Source organism: Maylandia zebra, linkage group LG8 (genome assembly GCF_041146795.1).
Source record: "Maylandia zebra isolate NMK-2024a linkage group LG8, Mzebra_GT3a, whole genome shotgun sequence".
NCBI classification, from domain to species: Eukaryota; Metazoa; Chordata; class Actinopteri; order Cichliformes; family Cichlidae; genus Maylandia; species Maylandia zebra.
This window is the reverse complement of record NC_135174.1, coordinates 13,037,838-13,060,063: the sequence shown is the minus strand read 5'-3', so window position 1 is coordinate 13,060,063 and position 22,226 is coordinate 13,037,838. Positions and strand designations below refer to the sequence as shown.

The window sequence follows — 22,226 nt, the reverse complement described above, 5'->3', positions numbered from 1 at the left end:
TGAAGTTAAAAAGAGGTGCTTTGCAACATTAAACTGCAGTGTGCAGTACGTATTTTTCGGACCATAAGGTGCAAGGGATTATAAGGCACATTAAGCGAAACAAAGCAGTCAGATAAATCAAACTTTATTAAACTCATTCTTCTTGCTTCCTCCACTTCTGTACCATTGATTCATTAATGTTGAATTCTCTGGCAGCTGCTCTATTCCCATGTTGTTGCAGTATATTAATGACTAACCTCGTATTGTGGATGGATTATCTCAGTTGTACTCCTGACTGAAGTTTGGTCCGTTTACAGCATCCTGCCATGCGATTGCATTTGTCTCTAACTATCAGGAACCTTAACGTTAACTTTTATAAGTGGAAAAGTGTTAGTGTTCCTCCTCCAGCTTCACTGTTTATGTTATGCTAACATAGCTGTGTCACTAGCGATCACGTAGCACATCATTATATACCAGCTAGCCCAACTTCAGTAACCCTACAAACGTCACTGCTGTTTAGTTTCCTGTCTTCATTTATGTTGGAAGTGATAGCAGAGTTTGAATTTTTTCAGAAATCTCTCAGTCAGAACATGCTATATCATGCTTACGTAACTAGCGAAACTAGCGAGCTAACTTCCGCTAGCTTCCTGCTAACTTCTAACTCCGTTAAATGTAATAAATTTTGTTTTCATGGATGCCTGGAAGTTAAACTTCATAGTTACACCTGGTAAAGCAGCAATGCTGATCGTTTTATTAAAGATGAAAGAATTTAGACAGTTTTTAACTCTCAGTGGTGCTGCAGTGTTGTTTGACCTGAAAATTACAGAGTTTTGGACCCAGATTACTCCCAGATTTAAGAGCATCTTAGTCCGACAAATACGACAATAATGACGGCCGCTTGCATGTTCTGCAAAAAAATGTGCTTTGTCGTGTATCTGACGGACAAACACCAAACCAGTTCCACATCACGGAAGTTGCACCATTTTTACAAACCAATTCTGGTTCATCTGTTTCACTCAACAATCGGCCATGTGCGTATGAAAACAAAGGCACTGCGCATGCGCGTTTTACTCATATTCTATCGCGATATTTCATTTTCCTATCGTTGCCTAACATTATACCGGTATTACCGTGAACGGTATAATGTGGCCCAGCCCTAATTGTAATAACGTGATATTATATTGTTCAAACATGAAAGGTATATTGTACTAACATGGTAGTATATTGTTAGAACAATAATAATATACTTTTCATGTTATAACGTGATATAGCTCTATTTTTCTTTTGCCTGGGTGGCAGCTCTACGCTTCCGTATCCGAGGCTTTTCAATGTGGCCTCACAAAATTATCACGACTACAACAACCACAAAAAGAGTTGGATGGACATTGCTGCTCAATCACAGCTGCCTGGTCAATGTTTTTCATTCACTCGCAGCTCGAACTCGACACAGATGCTGTAACATAAGACTGACATCCAGCTAACCACAGCTAAAAAGATATTTAGAGAAAACTTACCGTTTCCTCAGGTTACACGAGTTTGTTTGTTTTGGCTCTCACTAAAGACACCGACACTGAAGACATAGCTGTTCTTTTGTACTGCTTTTAAGAGAAACATTCTTTGTATGTGAGGAAAATGCTGTTCATCCTCTTCAGCTCTAGCGTAGACTCTGCCATGTTTTCGTGTTTCTTCTTTCCGTGTGTCCGCTACTTTGAAACGCTTGGGCTGCTCTGACCGCCACAGTTTCAAACTGGTCATGTGACTGCATGGCCACATCTTACTGGTAAAAAAGTTACCGGAAACTCCACTGCCGGCATGTTATCTAATGTGTTAAACGAATTATTTTTTAAAAAGTAACGAGTCGAATTTTGCAAATGTAGCGGAGTAAAAGTACCGTTTCTTCTTCATAAATGTACTCAAGTAAAAGTAAAAAGTATCGTGCAAAAAAGGTACTTTAAAAGTACGTTTTTTTCAAAAACTTACTCAAGTAAATGTAACGGAGTAAATGTAACTCGTTACTAGCCACCTCTGCTTGCAGGAATGGGGTCTAAAAGACACGTTGATGGTTTGGAGGAAGCAATTACTGAAGTTAACTCAGAAAGATCAATTGGAGAAAAAATACCTTAAAGAAATAATGTTATTTGTATAACACCTTTCAAGATCAAAATCAAAGTCCTTCACAGAAAAGCTAAAACAAAAAACAAAAACAAGAATTAACCAAAAGCAAGTTTAAAAAGATGAGTTTTTAGCCTTTTTTTTTTTTTTTTAAAGAGACCACTGAGTCCACAGATCTCAAGCTCAAAGGGAGAGAGTTCCAGAGTCTGACAAAAGATGGTTTTCAGGAAATATTATTAAGTTTTCAGTTTCTATGCCATATGTCAGAAAAAGATCTAGAGTTCGACATGGTCGTGAAAATCACCCACGACAATCATTTTATCTGAGCTGAGCACTAAATCAGATAAAAAGTCTGAGAAATATGGCACAAACTCTTAAGTAGGTCCCAGGTGGATGATAGATAACAAAAAATAAAAAAAGGTTTTTGTGTGTTTCAGCTGGGGTGGAAAAGGCTAAGCATCAGGCTTTCGAATGAATTAAGACTCTGTCTGGGTCTTTGGTTGATTAACAAGGTGGACTTAAGATTGCAGATTTTATGTGTAAATTTAACAGGGGGAAAGAAGCTGCAGAGAGGCAGGTAAGTCTGCAACACTTATTCCTAGTCCCAACTCTGGATAGGCACGTTTACGCAACAGTATAATATACACTCAACAAAAATGTAAACGCAACACCTTTGTTACTGCTCCCATTCCCCATGGGATGGACGTAGAGACCTAAAATTCATTCCAGATACACAATATAACCATCCCTCCCAAACAGTGGTCACAAATCAGTCCAAATGTGTGGTAGTGGGCACATCTGCTATATTGAGATAATCCATCCCACCTCACAGGTGTGCCACATCAGGATGCTGATCTGACATCATGAGTAGTGCACAGGTGTACCTCAGACTGCCCACAACAAAAGGCCACCCTGGAATGTGCAGTTTTGTCTCACAGCAAAATGCCACAGATGCCACAAGCAATGAGGGAGCGTGCAATTGGCATGCTGACAGCAGGAATGTCAACCAGATCTGTCGCCCGTGCATTGAATGTTCATTTCTCAACCATAAGCCGTCTCCACAGGCGTTTCAGAGAATATGGCAGCACATCCAACCGGCCTCACAACCGCAGACCTCGTGTATCCTCAACTCCACACTTGCTCTCGCAAAGAGACGACTCACCGATTCATCGCTCAGAACCTTTCTCTATGAAGCAGCTGCAATAGTAAACAGCCGCCCGTTGACGACAGACAAGCTCAATGATCCAAACAGTTTGAAACCAATAACTCCAAATCATCTCCTAACTATGAAAACCACAACAGCTTTGCCTCCTCCAGGACAGTTTGTTAAAGAGGATCTGTACGCTTGGAAGCAATGGCGTCAGGTACAATACCTAACGGAGCAATTTTGGAGAATATCTTCACAACATCAGGGTTCGGCAGAGATGGCATGCTGCTAAAAGGAATATGCAAGTAGGTGACATAGTGATGGACAAGGAAGAAATACTGCCACGATCCCAATGGAGACTTGGTAGGGTTGTGGACACCATAACAGACGAAGATGGACTTGTGAGAAAGGTCAAAGTAACCTTTGCAGACAGAAACCTTAGTAAAAGGGGTGAACGTTTGCATAAGATGTCTACAGTGGAACGCCCAGTTCATAAGTTGGTTCTACTGTTAGAAAGTTGTCAAAAGCAAGATGCACTAAGCAGTTAAAATGCAATGAGAATTAGTTGTTGCATATACAAAGGTATTATCATTGTTAAGTTACCTGTTTAGAAATTATTTGTGTTTTATTTTGTTTGTAACAGCAAATAATTTGGTGGGAGTGTAAAGGCGGATATGTAAAGCTAGCGCATATTGACGTAATATAAAATTTGTACTTTTATTGTGGTAACTTCCTGTGTGACCGGAAGTGAATGATGTAACGGTAAACAACTTGATGTGCAAAAGAGATGGAAGAAAACGGAAAACTAATGCTAACGGAGAAAAGGGAGAGAAGAATATAGTTAAATTGTACAAAAACGAATGGTTCTAGCTACAGTCGACAGGGGAACAAGGTTTGTAATGTATGTGATTTAATTTGAGCAATCTGAAATGCATAATATGTTTTATATAGTTTAATAGAAAACGGTTAGACCAGCGTAATGAGCGGTTAAGATGCTGTTACATGAATAATATGGTAATTGTTTTATTTGTTTGTCTAGCTCTTACGTTGGTTCGTTGTCTGATACACGGCAAGGAATAATAAAGGTCATTCAACAACCATCAGTTCTGGCCTTCTCAGTTCGACTGGATGCTACACTGGGTTTTCAGCATTAATAAAGAAACCTGCAACAAGGTGAGTAATGTTTGAGGTCCAAAAGAAATCAACACAGAGAAATTTTTACAGTGCTTTTCTACTCTACCTGAACATTCAAAGCGCTCTATACAGGTTGCCTCATTCACACCTGTTCATAGAAGCCCTTTTTCTGTGCTTTCTACCTAACATTCACACACATTCATACTCTGATGAATGCATCAGAGAGTGACTTGGGGTTAATGTCTTGCCCAAGGACAGTTAGCATGCAGTCTGGAGCAGCCAGGGATCGACCCAAAAACCATCTGATTAGTAGATGACCTGCTCCACCTCCTGAGCCACAGCCACCCCTTTCAGAGGTAAAGAATGATTTAGAAAGTAAGTACAGTAATTTTTTGAGGTGATTTGATTAAAAAAAAAATCATTTTTGCTTCTAATTACATAATTAAGGTGTAATTACATCTTCCAACAAATTGATACATAAACGTATCATTTATCTACTAAAAATACATAGGAGCTGGCGTCATGTTGTGGAAGCTGCCATCTTGCCCCACCATCATACACTGGCTGAGATGGGCATCGCTGCGCCGCCTTTTCATGTTTTATGTAAGTGGATTTATACATTACTTTGAATTTAAAGATGTCAAATAGCTCTTTCACACTACATATGACTATTTCACATTTGTACATGTATATTTTGGTGATCTCTTTCTCAGTATGTTTTTCTTCTTATGGAAATAAGCTAATTTTAAACCAGTTAATGTTAGGCTCCAGTGTCCTCCACCATTTGACCTTAGAACTGAAGAAGCTTCTCGGATGAGAGGTGAAACGTCTTCAAGCAACTTAAAGAAGTCCAGACGCTTTTCTTTGCAAGCTCCTTTGACTACGATGACCTGGAAGACTGAGAACCTTCACAGACATATCATTCAGATTGTCTACATTGGAAAGAACTACTCCCTCTTCCGCCTTTTATAGTCATGTGTGAAATACGGCTGTATAAATGTGTGGCAGCCTGTGGCGTGCGCACTCACAACAATGGCTGAGCGTAACTGGAGTCATGTGCGCACGTATTTTACATCCACAAACAGCCCAGACGTGGTTTGCGATACATGTGGCAAGAAAGTGAGGTGTTGTGGCAACACCACTAACCTTGTCAAACACCTCAAAGTAAATCATATCACAGAATATGACGAGCTTATGTTGAGGCAAACTGAAGAGGAGGAGAAGGACGGGTGCTGCTAGGGTGAGACAGACGTCTCTCAGGGAGTCCTTTAGTGCTGCAGGCAGGCAAGGTGTTCACATAGTGCACAACTTCAGGTTTTTGATTTCTATATGATGAATTCTGCATTATTAAGTGATAAGAACAAGTAATCTGATGTCCTGTAATGATTATGACGCTATAATTTGAGATACAATAAAAGAGTAAAGTTTTTGTACAAAGTATCGGAGCAGTATCGTCGATACCACCCTGAATTTTACTTGGTATGGGATCGGAAAGGAAATCAGTGGTATCACACATCACTAGTGATCAAATGTCAGGCCAAGCTGGAACTGATTCCTGTCTTCTGTAACTTCTACAACACTGTCCAATAGAGACACATGAATGAACTGCAGCGTCATTAAAAACACTGATGATCTTTATTTAAAAATGTAATACATTTACATCTGAATAAACTTTTAGGCATTACGCTGACGGAGGGATGGATGGACCATGAATGCTTTCTCATCCTTCTTGTCATGCACCATGGAAGTGTCTGAGGGGCTTTTCCACTTGGAATGGGGATACTGTGTCCACACTTCAGAGGTGGAGTTTCCAGCATCTCACCTGGGCCTCATCTGCAAACAATCAGCAGGAGGGCTTCTTAAACCAGCGCTGCCTGCTACTCCTCGCCAGTTTGTTCTGCCATCTCCAGTGGTAACTAGGCTTCCCCTCTGCTCCAGTTCTGGCGTGCTCCTTCCCTGTGTTTAACCTTGTTTTCCCTGTGTTTAGGTCTCCTCTGCCAACATACTCATCCTACCCTCAAACTCCCTTACCCGTCCAGCAACTTCTTCTCCCTCTGTTGCAGAATTCCCGTTGGATTGTTCCCATCAGGAGCCAGGTGTTCAGTCTCTCGATAGCTTTTCCTCTGGTTCCTGCTGTCTGCTGACACTCCTAGCTCGAGCCACGTTCTCCATTCCCTCTCTAAAGTCTCATAAATAGTTTAACCATGTGCATTGAATCTGCATTTGGGTCTAAGCTTTCTATGCAGGGAAGAAATCATCACAGTGACATCTATTTAATTTTCAATTCAATTTTATTTAAAGAGCGCCAAATGACAGCAACAGTCACCTGAAGGCGCTTTATATTGTAAGATATACTTACAAAGAAAACCCCAACAATCATATGACCCCCTATGAGCAAGCACTTTGGCGACAGTGGGAAGGAAAAACTCCCTTTTAACAGGAAGAAACCTCCAGCAGAACCAGGCTCAGGGAGGGGCGGCCATCTGCTGCGACCGGTTGGGGAGGGGCAAGGAAAATAGTATAAAGACATGGAACAGAGACAGAGGTTAATAACAAGTACCATTCAGTGCAGAGAGGTCTATTAAACATAGTGGGTGAAGAAGAAACACCCAGTGCATCATGGGAATCCCCCGGCAGCCTAATGCTGGGCATACACTGTGCGATTTTTGGCCCATTTTGAGCCGATTTTTCAGTCGTGCGATCGTTTTGGGGATCGTCCCGAGTTTGGCCTTGATCAAACTTCTCACCCCTGCGAGTCAATCCTACAGTTTGATCAGGAGCCGAATAACGCGACTGAAAAATCGCAGCACAGTGTATGCCCAGCTTATTGCAGCATAGAGGATTCAGGATCACCTGAGTAGGCCATCAGATTACTGAAAGGATACTGAAAAAACCCGTCGAAGTAGTCTTAGTCTTCATTGCTGCTGGTCGACTCAATTGAACACCTCTGAAGTTTGCACACAGGCAAGTATTCCTCTTCTTGCTCAAAATCCTCTCGGGAACGCTTCCTCGAGCCTCCAGTTTCATGTTCAAGCTCTTCGTGCGCATCTTCAAATACTTCAGAGTCATCATCGCTCCATCTCATTCTTTTGTTTGCTCCTAAATCTTCTTCATCCCTCTCTCTAGACCTCTTCCTGGAAACACCTGGCTGAGGGTCCTCTTCTGGGATGTACTGGCGAACATCCATGCGGCCTTCAAATGCCTCCTCATTTTCAATGCCACCAACATTGAAAATGATCACAACCACAGCATCCCCGTGCTGTTCATCGTTGTCACCATTGGCATTATTGTCCCTCACATGAATATTTTGAACATCGTCGTCATCGTTGCCGTCGCCGCCGTCATCGTCGTCGTCGTCGTCGTCGTCATCGTTGTCGCCGTCATCGTCATCGCCGTCATCGTCGTCGTCGTCATCGTCGTCATCGTCGTCGTCGTCATCGTCGTCGTCGTCATCGTCGTCATCGTCATCGTCTTCGTCCCCGTAAAGGTAATTGTCATATTGTGCCAGTACTGAAGCTATTAGCTCATGTAGAAAGCAACAATATTCACGGAGAGCGAGATACAGATCGTTCAGGAAGCCATTAGCAGGTTCCTGATCTCCATTTGCCAACATTCGTGGGTTAACCTGTTGGCCTGCAAGATCATTAAATCTTTTAATTAACATCCATAACTATCTGCTGAAAATCTGTTTTTCATCAATTTCAAGACTGAGTACATGTGCTTACCGTTTTGGTTATTTTGTGGTCCGTCTCCACTTGCACTCATTTTGACTACAAGGAACACAAAACAACAATGATCACTAAACCTCAACCCAGAATGTTCAGAGAATTTGCTTTTTTTGTGATGACTTTAGGCTGCGTCCAAACGTACACGGCTATGTTTGAAAACGGACAATTTTCCTTTTTCGTTTAAAAAAAAATAAAAATCCAGTCCACATGTGCAGTTTTGAAAAAATATCTCCTTCCACATCTAAACACTAAAAACAAAGTGAAACGCTGTCAAGAACACGCCAAATCTTAACCGTGTAGAAATGTTGGCCAATCAGAAGTCTAGAAGCCTGGGTGGGAAAACCTCATAAAACCTTACGTACTTCTGAGAAGTTTTTGTCTTTTTCTGGAAAAGCAGCTAATTTTGTGTTACTTTCACGTGCCTTCATCGTTTCAAATGTTAATAACTAAAGACAGACTCACAACTTTGGAATGGACTAAATGCATACAGCATACATAAATGTCATTTTTTTAAATTACATTTCTTCCAAACCGACGTCAGGATTTGGGTTGGGAGAGCGTCTGTGTTGAATGTAGAATCCACGTCTGATGTAAGCGTGTAAAAACTGCAGATACTAAGATTAACAGACACAGTATGTTGTCTACATCTGCCATTGTAGAAATTGATCTCACGTAAACAATAACGTGGCCACAGCGTGACTTCAACAGCGGCGCACACTTTTGACATTGCCTGAGTAAATGTCCGTTTTCCTCGTCCACACCTGAACACAAAAATGTGCTTTTTAAAAATCTCACCTTTCAGTGACTCAATCTGCTGTTTAGGTGTGGACGAAAGGCCCAAATGCAGAGACAAAGCTGCGCTTTCAAAAATAGCCGTGTACATGTGCACGTAGGCTCAGTTTCTCAGAAATTCTAATAGTTTGTTTGAGAACAAAACTTACGTCTTCTCTATTTTCCTAAATGAACAAAATAATCTGAGAAATAATCGTGTTAAAAAGAGCTTCTGTCACTCTAAGATATGATTAAGAACATTTTCTAATTTATGTATCATTTGTCAAATATTACATCAGCTGACAAATAGTTAAGTCTTCATTTGTTTTCCTGAATAATAGATCCACATCATCCTCTCTATGATGGAAAATATAGTCTAGTCTTGCACAATGTAAAGTACATAAATACTGTCCTGGCAAGCAGGGAAATCAGGCTTTATATATTTAAGTAAATGATCTTGAGTTTATAAACTGAAATTTGAGCTTACTTTAGTTCTTGGTAGATTACACAGCAGTTAATCCTCAGGGAAACGTCCAAATGTCACTAAATAGTGGTCTGCTTTCATTCGGTTGCAGTGTCTCTTCAGTTTTGTGTTCATATGCTGATGTTTTCATTCAAACATGCTTAAATGCTGTGATGTCACTTTAGCAGCAAAGACTGCGGAATGTGCAGAGATTCTTTTGACATCAAGTTGTTTGCTCAGATTTTGATATCTTTTAAATGGAGACAAAACAAAACGCTATGGCAACAAAACAACAAGCTGTTTCCAGTGCTTAATATTTAACATGTCTTTGTTATAAATTTTATTTGTACAAATCTGTGATGTTGATGTGCACAACGTGGGATTTAGACCTCGGAGGGTTAATCAACAAATCACGAAAAATTAGGTTTAAATTTCTGTTCATGACGGTGCAGATTTCTGACATTTTGTGTACTTGAAGCATTTAACAATTTGATTGTTTTCTAATAAAAACTGTGTGAAACTCAAGTTAGAACTGTGTTTGTAAATGAACCATCCCATGTTGTGTAGCTTTCTGGATTTTATACTTATTGGGCTACATATTAATTTACTATACAGGCTATACAGTAGATAAAATCTAACCTCACATGTTTTATGTAACTAAAGTGTTTAATCATGTGGGCTACAGACAGTAATCAAGTTATGGACTGTATTGATATGAAAAACATGCATACTTAGTGCATTTGAATCATTTTAACCATATGTAACCACCTGCATGTCATGGTCCTGGGACTTCTACCTGGTTTTTTGTGTGTCTTGTATTGTTGTTGTTTGATGTCAGCTTTAGGGTCCCTCGGTTGTTCTGTTAAGATGTTGCTTATTTGATTTCCCCTCGTGACTTTACCCCCTGTGTGCCCCCTCTGTGTATCTGCCAGCCCCCATGCCTCGTTTCTCCTCCTTGTGTTTTATTCCATGTTTTCCCAGCCCGCTATGTCTGTGTTCTCTTCCAATCTGGTCTGCGTCTCTGTGTGCTTCCTGTTTTACTTTGATAGTCTCCCGTCAGTGTTGTGTTACTCCTGCCGTGTCTCGTTATGATTATCAGTGTCGCCTGTGTTCCCCGTGTGCTCCCACTTCCCTCGTTAACCCTCTGTGTATTTGTGTCCACGTCTCCTACATTACCTACATAATAGAGCTATAATAAATGTTTGTTTGGGGTTTTTTTAAGTACAGAAATCAGCTGCTAAAATAATTGTTTTGACTTTTTGGGAATGCTTTACGGTCTGTTCTGTAGGAACGCTGAATTAATATATTGACTGTCTGGCCCCTTCTGGCTATTTAATAGTTGCTGAAGGAGATTTTGTTCATCCCCAGCTAATCTCATCCATATTTATATAAAATCTAGCATACTCCACACCACACAAAGTCAGAAGCCAGTTAAAATCTGTATGTGGTACCTGAGGCGGTGCTGCACTGACCAGTTGTTTCTGGCTATTTGCTGGTTCAGCCTGCCTATCACTGCAACTCTTGGCTCTTATTGGTCAGGCTGGTGTGTGTGTGTGTGTGTGTGTGTGTGTGTGTGTGTGTGTGTGTGTGTGTGTGTGTGTGTGTGTGTGTGCGTATTGTAAAGACTTGATTCCCACAGTCCAAGTCAGGGTTTTAAAATGCGTTGCTGTCTCCATCCAGCATCAAAGCTGCATTGAAATTTCCTTCAATGAAATTTTGGCTCAAAGAAAAACAGTGTTGTTACTGTCAATCTCCAGTTAAAATAAAAGTGTAATTAAACCAAACGAAAGTAATGTACTAATGCTGGTCAAGACATTACCTGTAGCTGAGTGACATTTCCTCCAATTTCTGTTGGTGTCTGCAGTTTCCACTGGGGCTTAGTGTCTACTGCTACCCGACTGCACCACCATCCTCCACATTGCTATGCGTCCATTGGTGGTGCCAGCTGCTAGGATTTCTGAGTGTTGCAGAATTTTTAAAAAAGCAACGAGTTGTTTTTTTTTAACCTATGCATTTGCAAACATTCAGGAATATGGTGATGGGAAAGAAAAAGCTTCTTTTCATTTACAATTCTGTGCAAACTTTTGCCTTTGCCTGCACAGTATGAAACACAGTTGATCATCTCTCCCCTCTCATATCCCAGAGTCTCATCAAGAGACAAAACATAGTTATGTAGCACGTAGCATGTAGAGAAGTTTCTTGATGGAGCCCTCCACACTGAGAAGGACACTCGTCTTACAATACTCATCCACACTATGGACTTTACCTATATGCATAAGACATGGGATTAAAGATGAAATAAGTGGAATATCTGACAGCTCAAACCACAAAGTGTTCATATTTATTAAAGATCAGACTGGATTCTGGATCAATAGCATTATAGCTTGTTGTATTTTCCCCTTTCTGGAGACTCCCACAGGATTACTGCTTCACAGAGGCAAAATACACTTTTGATATAATTTTCAACAAGTCTGCTGGATTAATCAGACTTTCTAAAACCATGAATACTTTTCTCATACTGTTCTTCGTAACTGTTCAAAAATAAAGCAAAGTATCATCAATGCAATTTACAGAACAAACAAATAAAATAAACAGCCTTTATACATTGAGGGCTGTGACTGCAGAAGACTGCTGGCCTCAGACAAAATTATACAAGGCAATGAAAAAACAAATTGTGTCTTAAAGAAAGTATGGTCAAATGCATTGAAAATAACAAATGATTTAATTTTCCAAACTCCAACAGGAATCACAAACTCCTACCATCTGCAGTGCAGATAAAGAATCCAAGTCCCTCCTGTGGCCCCATCTTCAGAGGTGCCCCCTTCCAGCTAAACTTGTCCAGCGCACGCTCATCTCCTCTCACAGATGCTCGAGCTAGCATTGCCACATCACTATAATAAAATACAAAAAATAGTATTTGATTAAAAAAATGTCATACTCTTCCACTTGATATGGGACTTCGAAGGCTGCTTACTCTCCAGGTGTGGACGGTCTGAAGATGCAGCAAGTTAAAGGTTTCTTGTATTCATGTTTTACAAGGTGGTTTCCATGAAGTCTCCCTCTCGCATCCACCTTCCATACTGCCAAAGCTCCAGACTGTCAATAACAATAATAACAGTAATAGTTAACAGTTAATTTGCCTAGCACTTTCAAAACAGTTACAAAGTGTGTTAAAGAACACAATAAAATCTTAGTTAAAAACACAAAAGAAAAGTTCAAAGAGTTAAAACACGAAACGGTTTGTTTTCTTTTTGCATTGAGCCAGGCTGCACAGACAGCTAAGAGTGTCTGATGTGCAGAATGCAGGCAGTGACTTGGTTCATAAAAAGTGACCAAATCTGTAACATGTAAGGCTTGTACCCATGTATCGTATACCCAAAAGGTTGTGAGGAGGAGAATGATGATTTATTTCTTTGAATTTGTTATAAGTCTGGCAGCTGAGATTTAAATGAGCTGGAGGTGAAAGATGGACTTCTGGCTGAGATCCCAGTAGAAGGAATTACAATTATTCAAACACAATGAGATAAAAGGATTTAATGGGTGTGATAAATGTGGTTGCACTCACCTGTTCACGGCACCTGATGTTAATGAGCAGAAAGGTAGGGTGAGCATGAGGCGAAACCTTCTGTTGACTGCAGCTTGAGCGCAGCTTGAATCATTTTGATGCATCTTTTGGTTTATGTATACTTCTGCACTAAGTTATGCAATAGGCCAATGTTGAAATTTGGCATAGTAAATGGTGCAGTTTTTTGTGCAGTCTGTGCATTTGTTTAATGGTTTGAGGCCGTGTGCCGATTTGTACAGTGGACAGTTGTATGTGGAATAAAAGTAGCAAATAGTACAGAGGTGTATCTCATGTGTTTACTGTTGCACGTCATCTGTGTCCTCATGTTTAGCCTGCCGCGGCCGTTGGTTGGAGGAGCCGCAATAGTTTGGAAAGGAAGGAAGCAGTAAGGTCAGTTTCCATTCTGGGTTTTCAGCATTAATAAAGAAACCTGCAACAAGGTGAGTAATGTTTGAGGTCCAAAAGAAATCAACACAGAGAAATTTTTACAGTGCTTTTCTACTCTACCTGAACATTCAAAGCGCTCTATACAGGTTGCCTCATTCACACCTGTGCCCTTTTTCTGTGCTTTCTACCTAACATTCACACACATTCATACTCTGATGAATGCATCAGAGAGTGACTTGGGGTTAATGTCTTGCCCAAGGACAGTTAGCATGCAGTCTGGAGCAGCCAGGGATCGACCCAAAAACCATCTGATTAGTAGATGACCTGCTCCACCTCCTGAGCCACAGCCACCCCTTTCAGAGGTAAAGAATGATTTAGAAAGTAAGTACAGTAATTTTTTGAGGTGATTTGATTAAAAAAAATCATTTTTGCTTCTAATTACATAATTAAGGTGTAATTACATCTTCCAACAAATTGATACATAAACGTATCATTTATCTACTAAAAATACATAGGAGCTGGCGTCATGTTGTGGAAGCTGCCATCTTGCCCCACCATCATACACTGGCTGAGATGGGCATCGCTGCGCCGCCTTTTCATGTTTTATGTAAGTGGATTTATACATTACTTTGAATTTAAAGATGTCAAATAGCTCTTTCACACTACATATGACTATTTCACATTTGTACATGTATATTTTGGTGATCTCTTTCTCAGTATGTTTTTCTTCTTATGGAAATAAGCTAATTTTAAACCAGTTAATGTTAGGCTCCAGTGTCCTAAGAAATCACACCTTTCCCCTGATAAACAAATTGATTGGATTCTCTCATTGTGTGGGAATTGATTATCAATTACAACTTCAATGAGCCACTTCAAAGAAAGTTTCACCCGCGTGGGCAGCAACAGAAAGTCCAGATGTGGAAACAGAAGGTTTCCACATTAAAATATCGATATTTGAATCATTTTGGGGTAAATTGTAGTTTTTCATTAACAGGAACACAGTGGAAAGAAACTATCATTCAGATTGTCTACATTGGAAAGAACTACTCCCTCTTCCGCCTTTTATAGTCATGTGTGAAATACGGCTGTATAAATGTGTGGCAGCCTGTGGCGTGCGCACTCACAACAATGGCTGAGCGTAACTGGAGTCATGTGCGCACGTATTTTACATCCACAAACAGCCCAGACGTGGTTTGCGATACATGTGGCAAGAAAGTGAGGTGTTGTGGCAACACCACTAACCTTGTCAAACACCTCAAAGTAAATCATATCACAGAATATGACGAGCTTATGTTGAGGCAAACTGAAGAGGAGGAGAAGGACGGGTGCTGCTAGGGTGAGACAGACGTCTCTCAGGGAGTCCTTTAGTGCTGCAGGCAGGCAAGGTGTTCACATAGTGCACAACTTCAGGTTTTTGATTTCTATATGATGAATTCTGCATTATTAAGTGATAAGAACAAGTAATCTGATGTCCTGTAATGATTATGACGCTATAATTTGAGATACAATAAAAGAGTAAAGTTTTTGTACAAAGTATCGGAGCAGTATCGTCGATACCACCCTGAATTTTACTTGGTATGGGATCGGAAAGGAAATCAGTGGTATCACACATCACTAGTGATCAAATGTCAGGCCAAGCTGGAACTGATTCCTGTCTTCTGTAACTTCTACAACACTGTCCAATAGAGACACATGAATGAACTGCAGCGTCATTAAAAACACTGATGATCTTTATTTAAAAATGTAATACATTTACATCTGAATAAACTTTTAGGCATTACGCTGACGGAGGGATGGATGGACCATGAATGCTTTCTCATCCTTCTTGTCATGCACCATGGAAGTGTCTGAGGGGCTTTTCCACTTGGAATGGGGATACTGTGTCCACACTTCAGAGGTGGAGTTTCCAGCATCTCACCTGGGCCTCATCTGCAAACAATCAGCAGGAGGGCTTCTTAAACCAGCGCTGCCTGCTACTCCTCGCCAGTTTGTTCTGCCATCTCCAGTGGTAACTAGGCTTCCCCTCTGCTCCAGTTCTGGCGTGCTCCTTCCCTGTGTTTAACCTTGTTTTCCCTGTGTTTAGGTCTCCTCTGCCAACGTACTCATCCTACCCTCAAACTCCCTTACCCGTCCAGCAACTTCTTCTCCCTCTGTTGCAGAATTCCCGTTGGATTGTTCCCATCAGGAGCCAGGTGTTCAGTCTCTCGATAGCTTTTCCTCTGGTTCCTGCTGTCTGCTGACACTCCTAGCTCGAGCCACGTTCTCCATTCCCTCTCTAAAGTCTCATAAATAGTTTAACCATGTGCATTGAATCTGCATTTGGGTCTAAGCTTTCTATGCAGGGAAGAAATCATCACAGTGACATCTATTTAATTTTCAATTCAATTTTATTTAAAGAGCGCCAAATGACAGCAACAGTCACCTGAAGGCGCTTTATATTGTAAGATATACTTACAAAGAAAACCCCAACAATCATATGACCCCCTATGAGCAAGCACTTTGGCGACAGTGGGAAGGAAAAACTCCCTTTTAACAGGAAGAAACCTCCAGCAGAACCAGGCTCAGGGAGGGGCGGCCATCTGCTGCGACCGGTTGGGGAGGGGCAAGGAAAATAGTATAAAGACATGGAACAGAGACAGAGGTTAATAACAAGTACCATTCAGTGCAGAGAGGTCTATTAAACATAGTGGGTGAAGAAGAAACACCCAGTGCATCATGGGAATCCCCCGGCAGCCTAATGCTGGGCATACACTGTGCGATTTTTGGCCCATTTTGAGCCGATTTTTCAGTCGTGCGATCGTTTTGGGGATCGTCCCGAGTTTGGCCTTGATCAAACTTCTCACCCCTGCGAGTCAATCCTACAGTTTGATCAGGAGCCGAATAACGCGACTGAAAAATCGCAGCACAGTGTATGCCCAGCTTATTGCAGCATAGAGGATTCAGGATCACCTGAGTAGGCCATCAGATTACTGAAAGGATACTGAAAAAACCCGTCGAAGTAGTCTTAGTCTTCATTGCTGCTGGTCGACTCAATTGAACACCTCTGAAGTTTGCACACAGGCAAGTATTCCTCTTCTTGCTCAAAATCCTCTCGGGAACGCTTCCTCGAGCCTCCAGTTTCGTGTTCAAGCTCTTCGTGCGCATCTTCAAATACTTCAGAGTCATCATCGCTCCATCTCATTCTTTTGTTTGCTCCTAAATCTTCTTCATCCCTCTCTCTAGACCTCTTCCTGGAAACACCTGGCTGAGGGTCCTCTTCTGGGATGTACTGGCGAACATCCATGCGGCCTTCAAATGCCTCCTCATTTTCAATGCCACCAACATTGAAAATGATCACAACCACAGCATCCCCGTGCTGTTCATCGTTGTCACCATTGGCATTATTGTCCCTCACATGAATATTTTGAACATCGTCGTCGTCGTCATCGTCATCGTTGCCGTCGCCGTCGCCGTCGCCGCCGTCGTCGTCGTCGTCGTCGTCATCGTTGTCGCCGTCATCGTCATCGCCGTCATCGTCGTCGTCGTCGTCGTCATCGTCGTTGTCGTCGTCGTCGTCATCGTCGTCGTCGTCATCGTCGTCGTCGTCATCGTCGTCATCGTCATCGTCTTCGTCCCCGTAAAGGTAATTGTCATATTGTGCCAGTACTGAAGCTATTAGCTCATCTAGATAGCAACAATATTCATGGAGAGCGCGATACAGTCTGTTCAGGAAGCCATTAGCAGGTTCCTGATCTCCATTTGCCAACATTCGTGGGTTAACCTGTTGGCCTGCAAGATCATTAAATCTTTTAATTAACATCCATAACTATCTGCTGAAAATCTGTTTTTCATCAATTTCAAGACTGAGTACATGTGCTTACCGTTTTGGTTATTTTGTGGTCCGTCTCCACTTGCACTCATTTTGACTACAAGGAACACAAAACAACAATGATCACTAAACCTCAACCCAGAATGTTCAGAGAATTTGCTTTTTTTGTGATGACTTTAGGCTGCGTCCAAACGTACACGGCTATGTTTGAAAACGGACAATTTTCCTTTTTCGTTTAAAAAAAAATAATCCAGTCCACATGTGCAGTTTTGAAAAAATATCTCCTTCCACATCTAAACACTAAAAACAAAGTGAAACGCTGTCAAGAACACGCCAAATCTTAACCGTGTAGAAATGTTGGCCAATCAGAAGTCTAGAAGCCTGGGTGGGAAAACCTCATAAAACCTTACGTACTTCTGAGAAGTTTTTGTCTTTTTCTGGAAAAGCAGCTAATTTTGTGTTACTTTCACGTGCCTTCATCGTTTCAAATGTTAATAACTAAAGACAGACTCACAACTTTGGAATGGACTAAATGCATACAGCATACATAAATGTCATTTTTTTAAATTACATTTCTTCCAAACCGACGTCAGGATTTGGGTTGGGAGAGCGTCTGTGTTGAATGTAGAATCCACGTCTGATGTAAGCGTGTAAAAACTGCAGATACTAAGATTAACAGACACAGTATGTTGTCTACATCTGCCATTGTAGAAATTGATCTCACGTAAACAATAACGTGGCCACAGCGTGACTTCAACAGCGGCGCACACTTTTGACATTGCCTGAGTAAATGTCCGTTTTCCTCGTCCACACCTGAACACAAAAACGTCCTTTTTAAAAATCTCACCTTTCAGTGACTCAATCTGCTGTTTAGGTGTGGACGAAAGGCCCAAATGCAGAGACAAAGCTGCGCTTTCAAAAATAGCCGTGTACATGTGCACGTAGGCTCAGTTTCTCAGAAATTCTAATAGTTTGTTTGAGAACAAAACTTACGTCTTCTCTATTTTCCTAAATGAACAAAATAATCTGAGAAATAATCGTGTTAAAAAGAGCTTCTGTCACTCTAAGATATGATTAAGAACATTTTCTAATTTATGTATCATTTGTCAAATATTACATCAGCTGACAAATAGTTAAGTCTTCATTTGTTTTCCTGAATAATAGATCCACATCATCCTCTCTATGATGGAAAATATAGTCTAGTCTTGCACAATGTAAAGTACATAAATACTGTCCTGGCAAGCAGGGAAATCAGGCTTTATATATTTAAGTAAATGATCTTGAGTTTATAAACTGAAATTTGAGCTTACTTTAGTTCTTGGTAGATTACACAGCAGTTAATCCTCAGGGAAACGTCCAAATGTCACTAAATAGTGGTCTGCTTTCATTCGGTTGCAGTGTCTCTTCAGTTTTGTGTTCATATGCTGATGTTTTCATTCAAACATGCTTAAATGCTGTGATGTCACTTTAGCAGCAAAGACTGCGGAATGTGCAGAGATTCTTTTGACATCAAGTTGTTTGCTCAGATTTTGATATCTTTTAAATGGAGACAAAACAAAACGCTATGGCAACAAAACAACAAGCTGTTTCCAGTGCTTAATATTTAACATGTCTTTGTTATAAATTTTATTTGTACAAATCTGTGATGTTGATGTGCACAACGTGGGATTTAGACCTCGGAGGGTTAATCAACAAATCACGAAAAATTAGGTTTAAATTTCTGTTCATGACGGTGCAGATTTCTGACATTTTGTGTACTTGAAGCATTTAACAATTTGATTGTTTTCTAATAAAAACTGTGTGAAACTCAAGTTAGAACTGTGTTTGTAAATGAACCATCCCATGTTGTGTAGCTTTCTGGATTTTATACTTATTGGGCTACATATTAATTTACTATACAGGCTATACAGTAGATAAAATCTAACCTCACATGTTTTATGTAACTAAAGTGTTTAATCATGTGGGCTACAGACAGTAATCAAGTTATGGACTATATTGATATGAAAAACATGCATACTTAGTGCATTTGAATCATTTTAACCATATGTAACCACCTGCATGTCATGGTCCTGGGACTTCTACCTGGTTTTTTGTGTGTCTTGTATTGTTGTTGTTTGATGTCAGCTTTAGGGTCCCTCGGTTGTTCTGTTAAGATGTTGCTTATTTGATTTCCCCTCGTGACTTTACCCCCTGTGTGCCCCCTCTGTGTATCTGCCAGCCCCCATGCCTCGTTTCTCCTCCTTGTGTTTTATTCCATGTTTTCCCAGCCCGCTATGTCTGTGTTCTCTTCCAATCTGGTCTGCGTCTCTGTGTGCTTCCTGTTTTACTTTGATAGTCTCCCGTCAGTGTTGTGTTACTCCTGCCGTGTCTCGTTATGATTATCAGTGTCGCCTGTGTTCCCCGTGTGCTCCCACTTCCCTCGTTAACCCTCTGTGTATTTGTGTCCACGTCTCCTACATTACCTACATAATAGAGCTATAATAAATGTTTGTTTGGGGTTTTTTTAAGTACAGAAATCAGCTGCTAAAATAATTGTTTTGACTTTTTGGGAATGCTTTACGGTCTGTTCTGTAGGAACGCTGAATTAATATATTGACTGTCTGGCCCCTTCTGGCTATTTAATAGTTGCTGAAGGAGATTTTGTTCATCCCCAGCTAATCTCATCCATATTTATATAAAATCTAGCATACTCCACACCACACAAAGTCAGAAGCCAGTTAAAATCTGTATGTGGTACCTGAGGCGGTGCTGCACTGACCAGTTGTTTCTGGCTATTTGCTGGTTCAGCCTGCCTATCACTGCAACTCTTGGCTCTTATTGGTCAGGCTGGTGTGTGTGTGTGTGTGTGTGTGTGTGTGTGTGTGTGTGTGTGTGTGTGCATTGTAAAGACTTGATTCCCACAGTCCAAGTCAGGGTTTTAAAATGCGTTGCTGTCTCCATCCAGCATCAAAGCTGCATTGAAATTTCCTTCAATGAAATTTTGGCTCAAAGAAAAACAGTGTTGTTACTGTCAATCTCCAGTTAAAATAAAAGTGTAATTAAACCAAACGAAAGTAATGTACTAATGCTGGTCAAGACATTACCTGTAGCTGAGTGACATTTCCTCCAATTTCTGTTGGTGTCTGCAGTTTCCACTGGGGCTTAGTGTCACCTCTACTGCTACCCGACTGCACCACCATCCTCCACATTGCTATGCGTCCATTGGTGGTGCCAGCTGCTAGGATTTCTGAGTGTTGCAGAATTTTTAAAAAAGCAACGAGTTTTTTTTTTTTTAACCTATGCATTTGGAAACATTCAGGAATATGGTGATGGGAAAGAAAAAGCTTCTTTTCATTTACAATTCTGTGCAAACTTTTGCCTTTGCCTGCACAGTATGAAACACAGTTGATCATCTCTCCCCTCTCATATCCCAGAGTCTCATCAAGAGACAAAACATAGTTATGTAGCACGTAGCATGTAGAGAAGTTTCTTGATGGAGCCCTCCACACTGAGAAGGACACTCGTCTTACAATACTCATCCACACTATGGACTTTACCTATATGCATAAGACATGGGATTAAAGATGAAATAAGTGGAATATCTGACAGCTCAAACCACAAAGTGTTCATATTTATTAAAGATCAGACTGGATTCTGGATCAATAGCATTATAGCTTGTTGTATTTTCCCCTTTCTGGAGACTCCCACAGCATTACTGCTTCACAGAGGCAAAATACACTTTTGATATAATTTTCAACAAGTCTGCTGGATTAATCAGACTTTCTAAAACCATGAATACTTTTCTCATACTGTTCTTCGTAACTGTTCAAAAATAAAGCAAAGTATCATCAATGCAATTTACAGAACAAACAAATAAAATAAACAGCCTTTATACATTGAGGGCTGTGACTGCAGAAGACTGCTGGCCTCAGACAAAATTATACAAGGCAATGAAAAAACAAATTGTGTCTTAAAGAAAGTATGGTCAAATGCATTGAAAATAACAAATGATTTAATTTTCCAAACTCCAACAGGAATCACAAACTCCTACCATCTGCAGTGCAGATAAAGAATCCAAGTCCCTCCTGTGGCCCCATCTTCAGAGGTGCCCCCTTCCAGCTAAACTTGTCCAGCGCACGCTCATCTCCTCTCACAGATGCTCGAGCTAGCATTGCCACATCACTATAATAAAATACAAAAAATAGTATTTGATTAAAAAAATGTCATACTCTTCCACTTGATATGGGACTTCGAAGGCTGCTTACTCTCCAGGTGTGGACGGTCTGAAGATGCAGCAAGTTAAAGGTTTCTTGTATTCATGTTTTACAAGGTGGTTTCCATGAAGTCTCCCTCTCGCATCCACCTTCCATACTGCCAAAGCTCCAGACTGTCAATAACAATAATAACAGTAATAGTTAACAGTTAATTTGCCTAGCACTTTCAAAACAGTTACAAAGTGTGTTAAAGAACACAATAAAATCTTAGTTAAAAACACAAAAGAAAAGTTCAAAGAGTTAAAACACGAAACGGTTTGTTTTCTTTTTGCATTGAGCCAGGCTGCACGGACAGCTAAGAGTGTCTGATGTGCAGAATGCAGGCAGTGACTTGGTTCATAAAAAGTGACCAAATCTGAAACAAGGCTTGTACCCATGTATCGTATACCCAAAAGGTTGTGAGGAGGAGAATGATGATTTATTTCTTTGAATTTGTTATAAGTCTGGCAGCTGAGATTTAAATGAGCTGGAGGTGAAAGATGGACTTCTGGCTGAGATCCCAGTAGAAGGAATTACAATTATTCAAACACAATGAGATAAAAGGATTTAATGGGTGTGATAAATGTGGTTGCACTCACCTGTTCACGGCACCTGATGTTAATGAGCAGAAAGGTAGGGTGAGCATGAGGCGAAACCTTCTGTTGACTGCAGCTTGAGCGCAGCTTGAATCATTTTGATGCATCTTTTGGTTTATGTATACTTCTGCACTAAGTTATGCAATAGGCCAATGTTGAAATTTGGCATAGTAAATGGTGCAGTTATTTGTGCAGTCTGTGCATTTGTTTAATGGTTTGAGCCCGTGTGCCGATTTGTACAGTGGACAGTTGTATGTGGAATAAAAGTAGCAAATAGTACAGAGGTGTATCTCATGTGTTTACT

General features: G+C 40.6%; 2 protein-coding genes and 4 long non-coding RNA genes across 10 annotated transcripts; 2 read left to right on the top strand and 4 right to left on the bottom strand.

Annotated features, from left to right (window-relative positions):
• Window positions 1-3,928: 3,928 nt before the first annotated feature.
• LOC143419822 (uncharacterized) lies at window positions 3,929-6,151 on the top strand. 2 transcript variants are annotated; one of them, XR_013099842.1, is made up of 5 exons: window positions 3,929-4,139; window positions 4,278-4,411; window positions 4,626-4,728; window positions 4,884-4,975; window positions 6,051-6,151. It is a non-coding gene; the product is annotated as an uncharacterized LOC143419822 (long non-coding RNA). The 2 variants fall into 2 exon arrangements; XR_013099841.1 differs by having other exon boundaries at window positions 4,595-4,747.
• On the bottom strand, window positions 5,974-9,462 carry LOC143419821 (uncharacterized). 2 transcript variants are annotated; one of them, XM_076887387.1, is made up of 3 exons: window positions 9,359-9,462; window positions 8,098-8,142; window positions 5,974-8,005 (listed from the first exon to the last, which is right to left on the bottom strand). In XM_076887387.1, exons 2-3 carry the CDS (start codon window positions 8,135-8,137, stop codon window positions 7,281-7,283), a joined length of 765 nt encoding a protein of 254 aa, XP_076743502.1. In that variant the 5' UTR covers window positions 8,138-8,142; window positions 9,359-9,462; the 3' UTR covers window positions 5,974-7,280. The 2 variants fall into 2 exon arrangements, with proteins under 2 accessions (XP_076743502.1, XP_076743503.1); XM_076887388.1 differs by lacking the exon at window positions 9,359-9,462 and having other exon boundaries at window positions 8,098-8,232.
• Window positions 9,463-11,518: 2,056 nt separating this feature from the next.
• On the bottom strand, window positions 11,519-12,498 carry LOC112434270 (uncharacterized). Its single transcript, XR_003023972.2, has 3 exons — window positions 12,309-12,498; window positions 12,095-12,225; window positions 11,519-11,600 (listed from the first exon to the last, which is right to left on the bottom strand). It is a non-coding gene; the product is annotated as an uncharacterized LOC112434270 (long non-coding RNA).
• Window positions 12,499-13,234: 736 nt separating this feature from the next.
• On the top strand, window positions 13,235-15,148 carry LOC143419820 (uncharacterized). Of its 2 annotated transcripts, none has more exons than XR_013099839.1 (4): window positions 13,235-13,339; window positions 13,515-13,648; window positions 13,802-13,893; window positions 15,061-15,148. It is a non-coding gene; the product is annotated as an uncharacterized LOC143419820 (long non-coding RNA). The 2 variants fall into 2 exon arrangements; XR_013099840.1 differs by having other exon boundaries at window positions 13,515-13,667.
• Window positions 14,984-18,521, bottom strand: LOC112433696 (uncharacterized). Of its 2 annotated transcripts, XM_076887385.1 has the most exons (3): window positions 18,405-18,521; window positions 17,147-17,191; window positions 14,984-17,054 (listed from the first exon to the last, which is right to left on the bottom strand). In XM_076887385.1, exons 2-3 carry the CDS (start codon window positions 17,184-17,186, stop codon window positions 16,291-16,293), a joined length of 804 nt encoding a protein of 267 aa, XP_076743500.1. In that variant the 5' UTR covers window positions 17,187-17,191; window positions 18,405-18,521; the 3' UTR covers window positions 14,984-16,290. The 2 variants fall into 2 exon arrangements, with proteins under 2 accessions (XP_076743500.1, XP_076743501.1); XM_076887386.1 differs by lacking the exon at window positions 18,405-18,521 and having other exon boundaries at window positions 17,147-17,210.
• Window positions 18,522-20,548: 2,027 nt separating this feature from the next.
• On the bottom strand, window positions 20,549-21,535 carry LOC143419960 (uncharacterized). Its single transcript, XR_013099983.1, has 3 exons — window positions 21,339-21,535; window positions 21,125-21,255; window positions 20,549-20,630 (listed from the first exon to the last, which is right to left on the bottom strand). It is a non-coding gene; the product is annotated as an uncharacterized LOC143419960 (long non-coding RNA).
• Between the last annotated feature and the right edge of the window lie 691 nt (window positions 21,536-22,226).

Coding starts and splice junctions, on each gene's coding strand:
- LOC112433696 (XM_076887385.1), bottom strand. CDS start 17,186: ATGAGTGCAAGTGGAGACGGACCACAAAATAACCAAAACG. Junction 17,055..17,146: donor ACCACAAAATAACCAAAACG/GTAAGCACATGT, acceptor ATGATCTTGCAG/GCCAACAGGTTAACCCACGA.
- LOC143419821 (XM_076887387.1), bottom strand. CDS start 8,137: ATGAGTGCAAGTGGAGACGGACCACAAAATAACCAAAACG. Junction 8,006..8,097: donor ACCACAAAATAACCAAAACG/GTAAGCACATGT, acceptor ATGATCTTGCAG/GCCAACAGGTTAACCCACGA.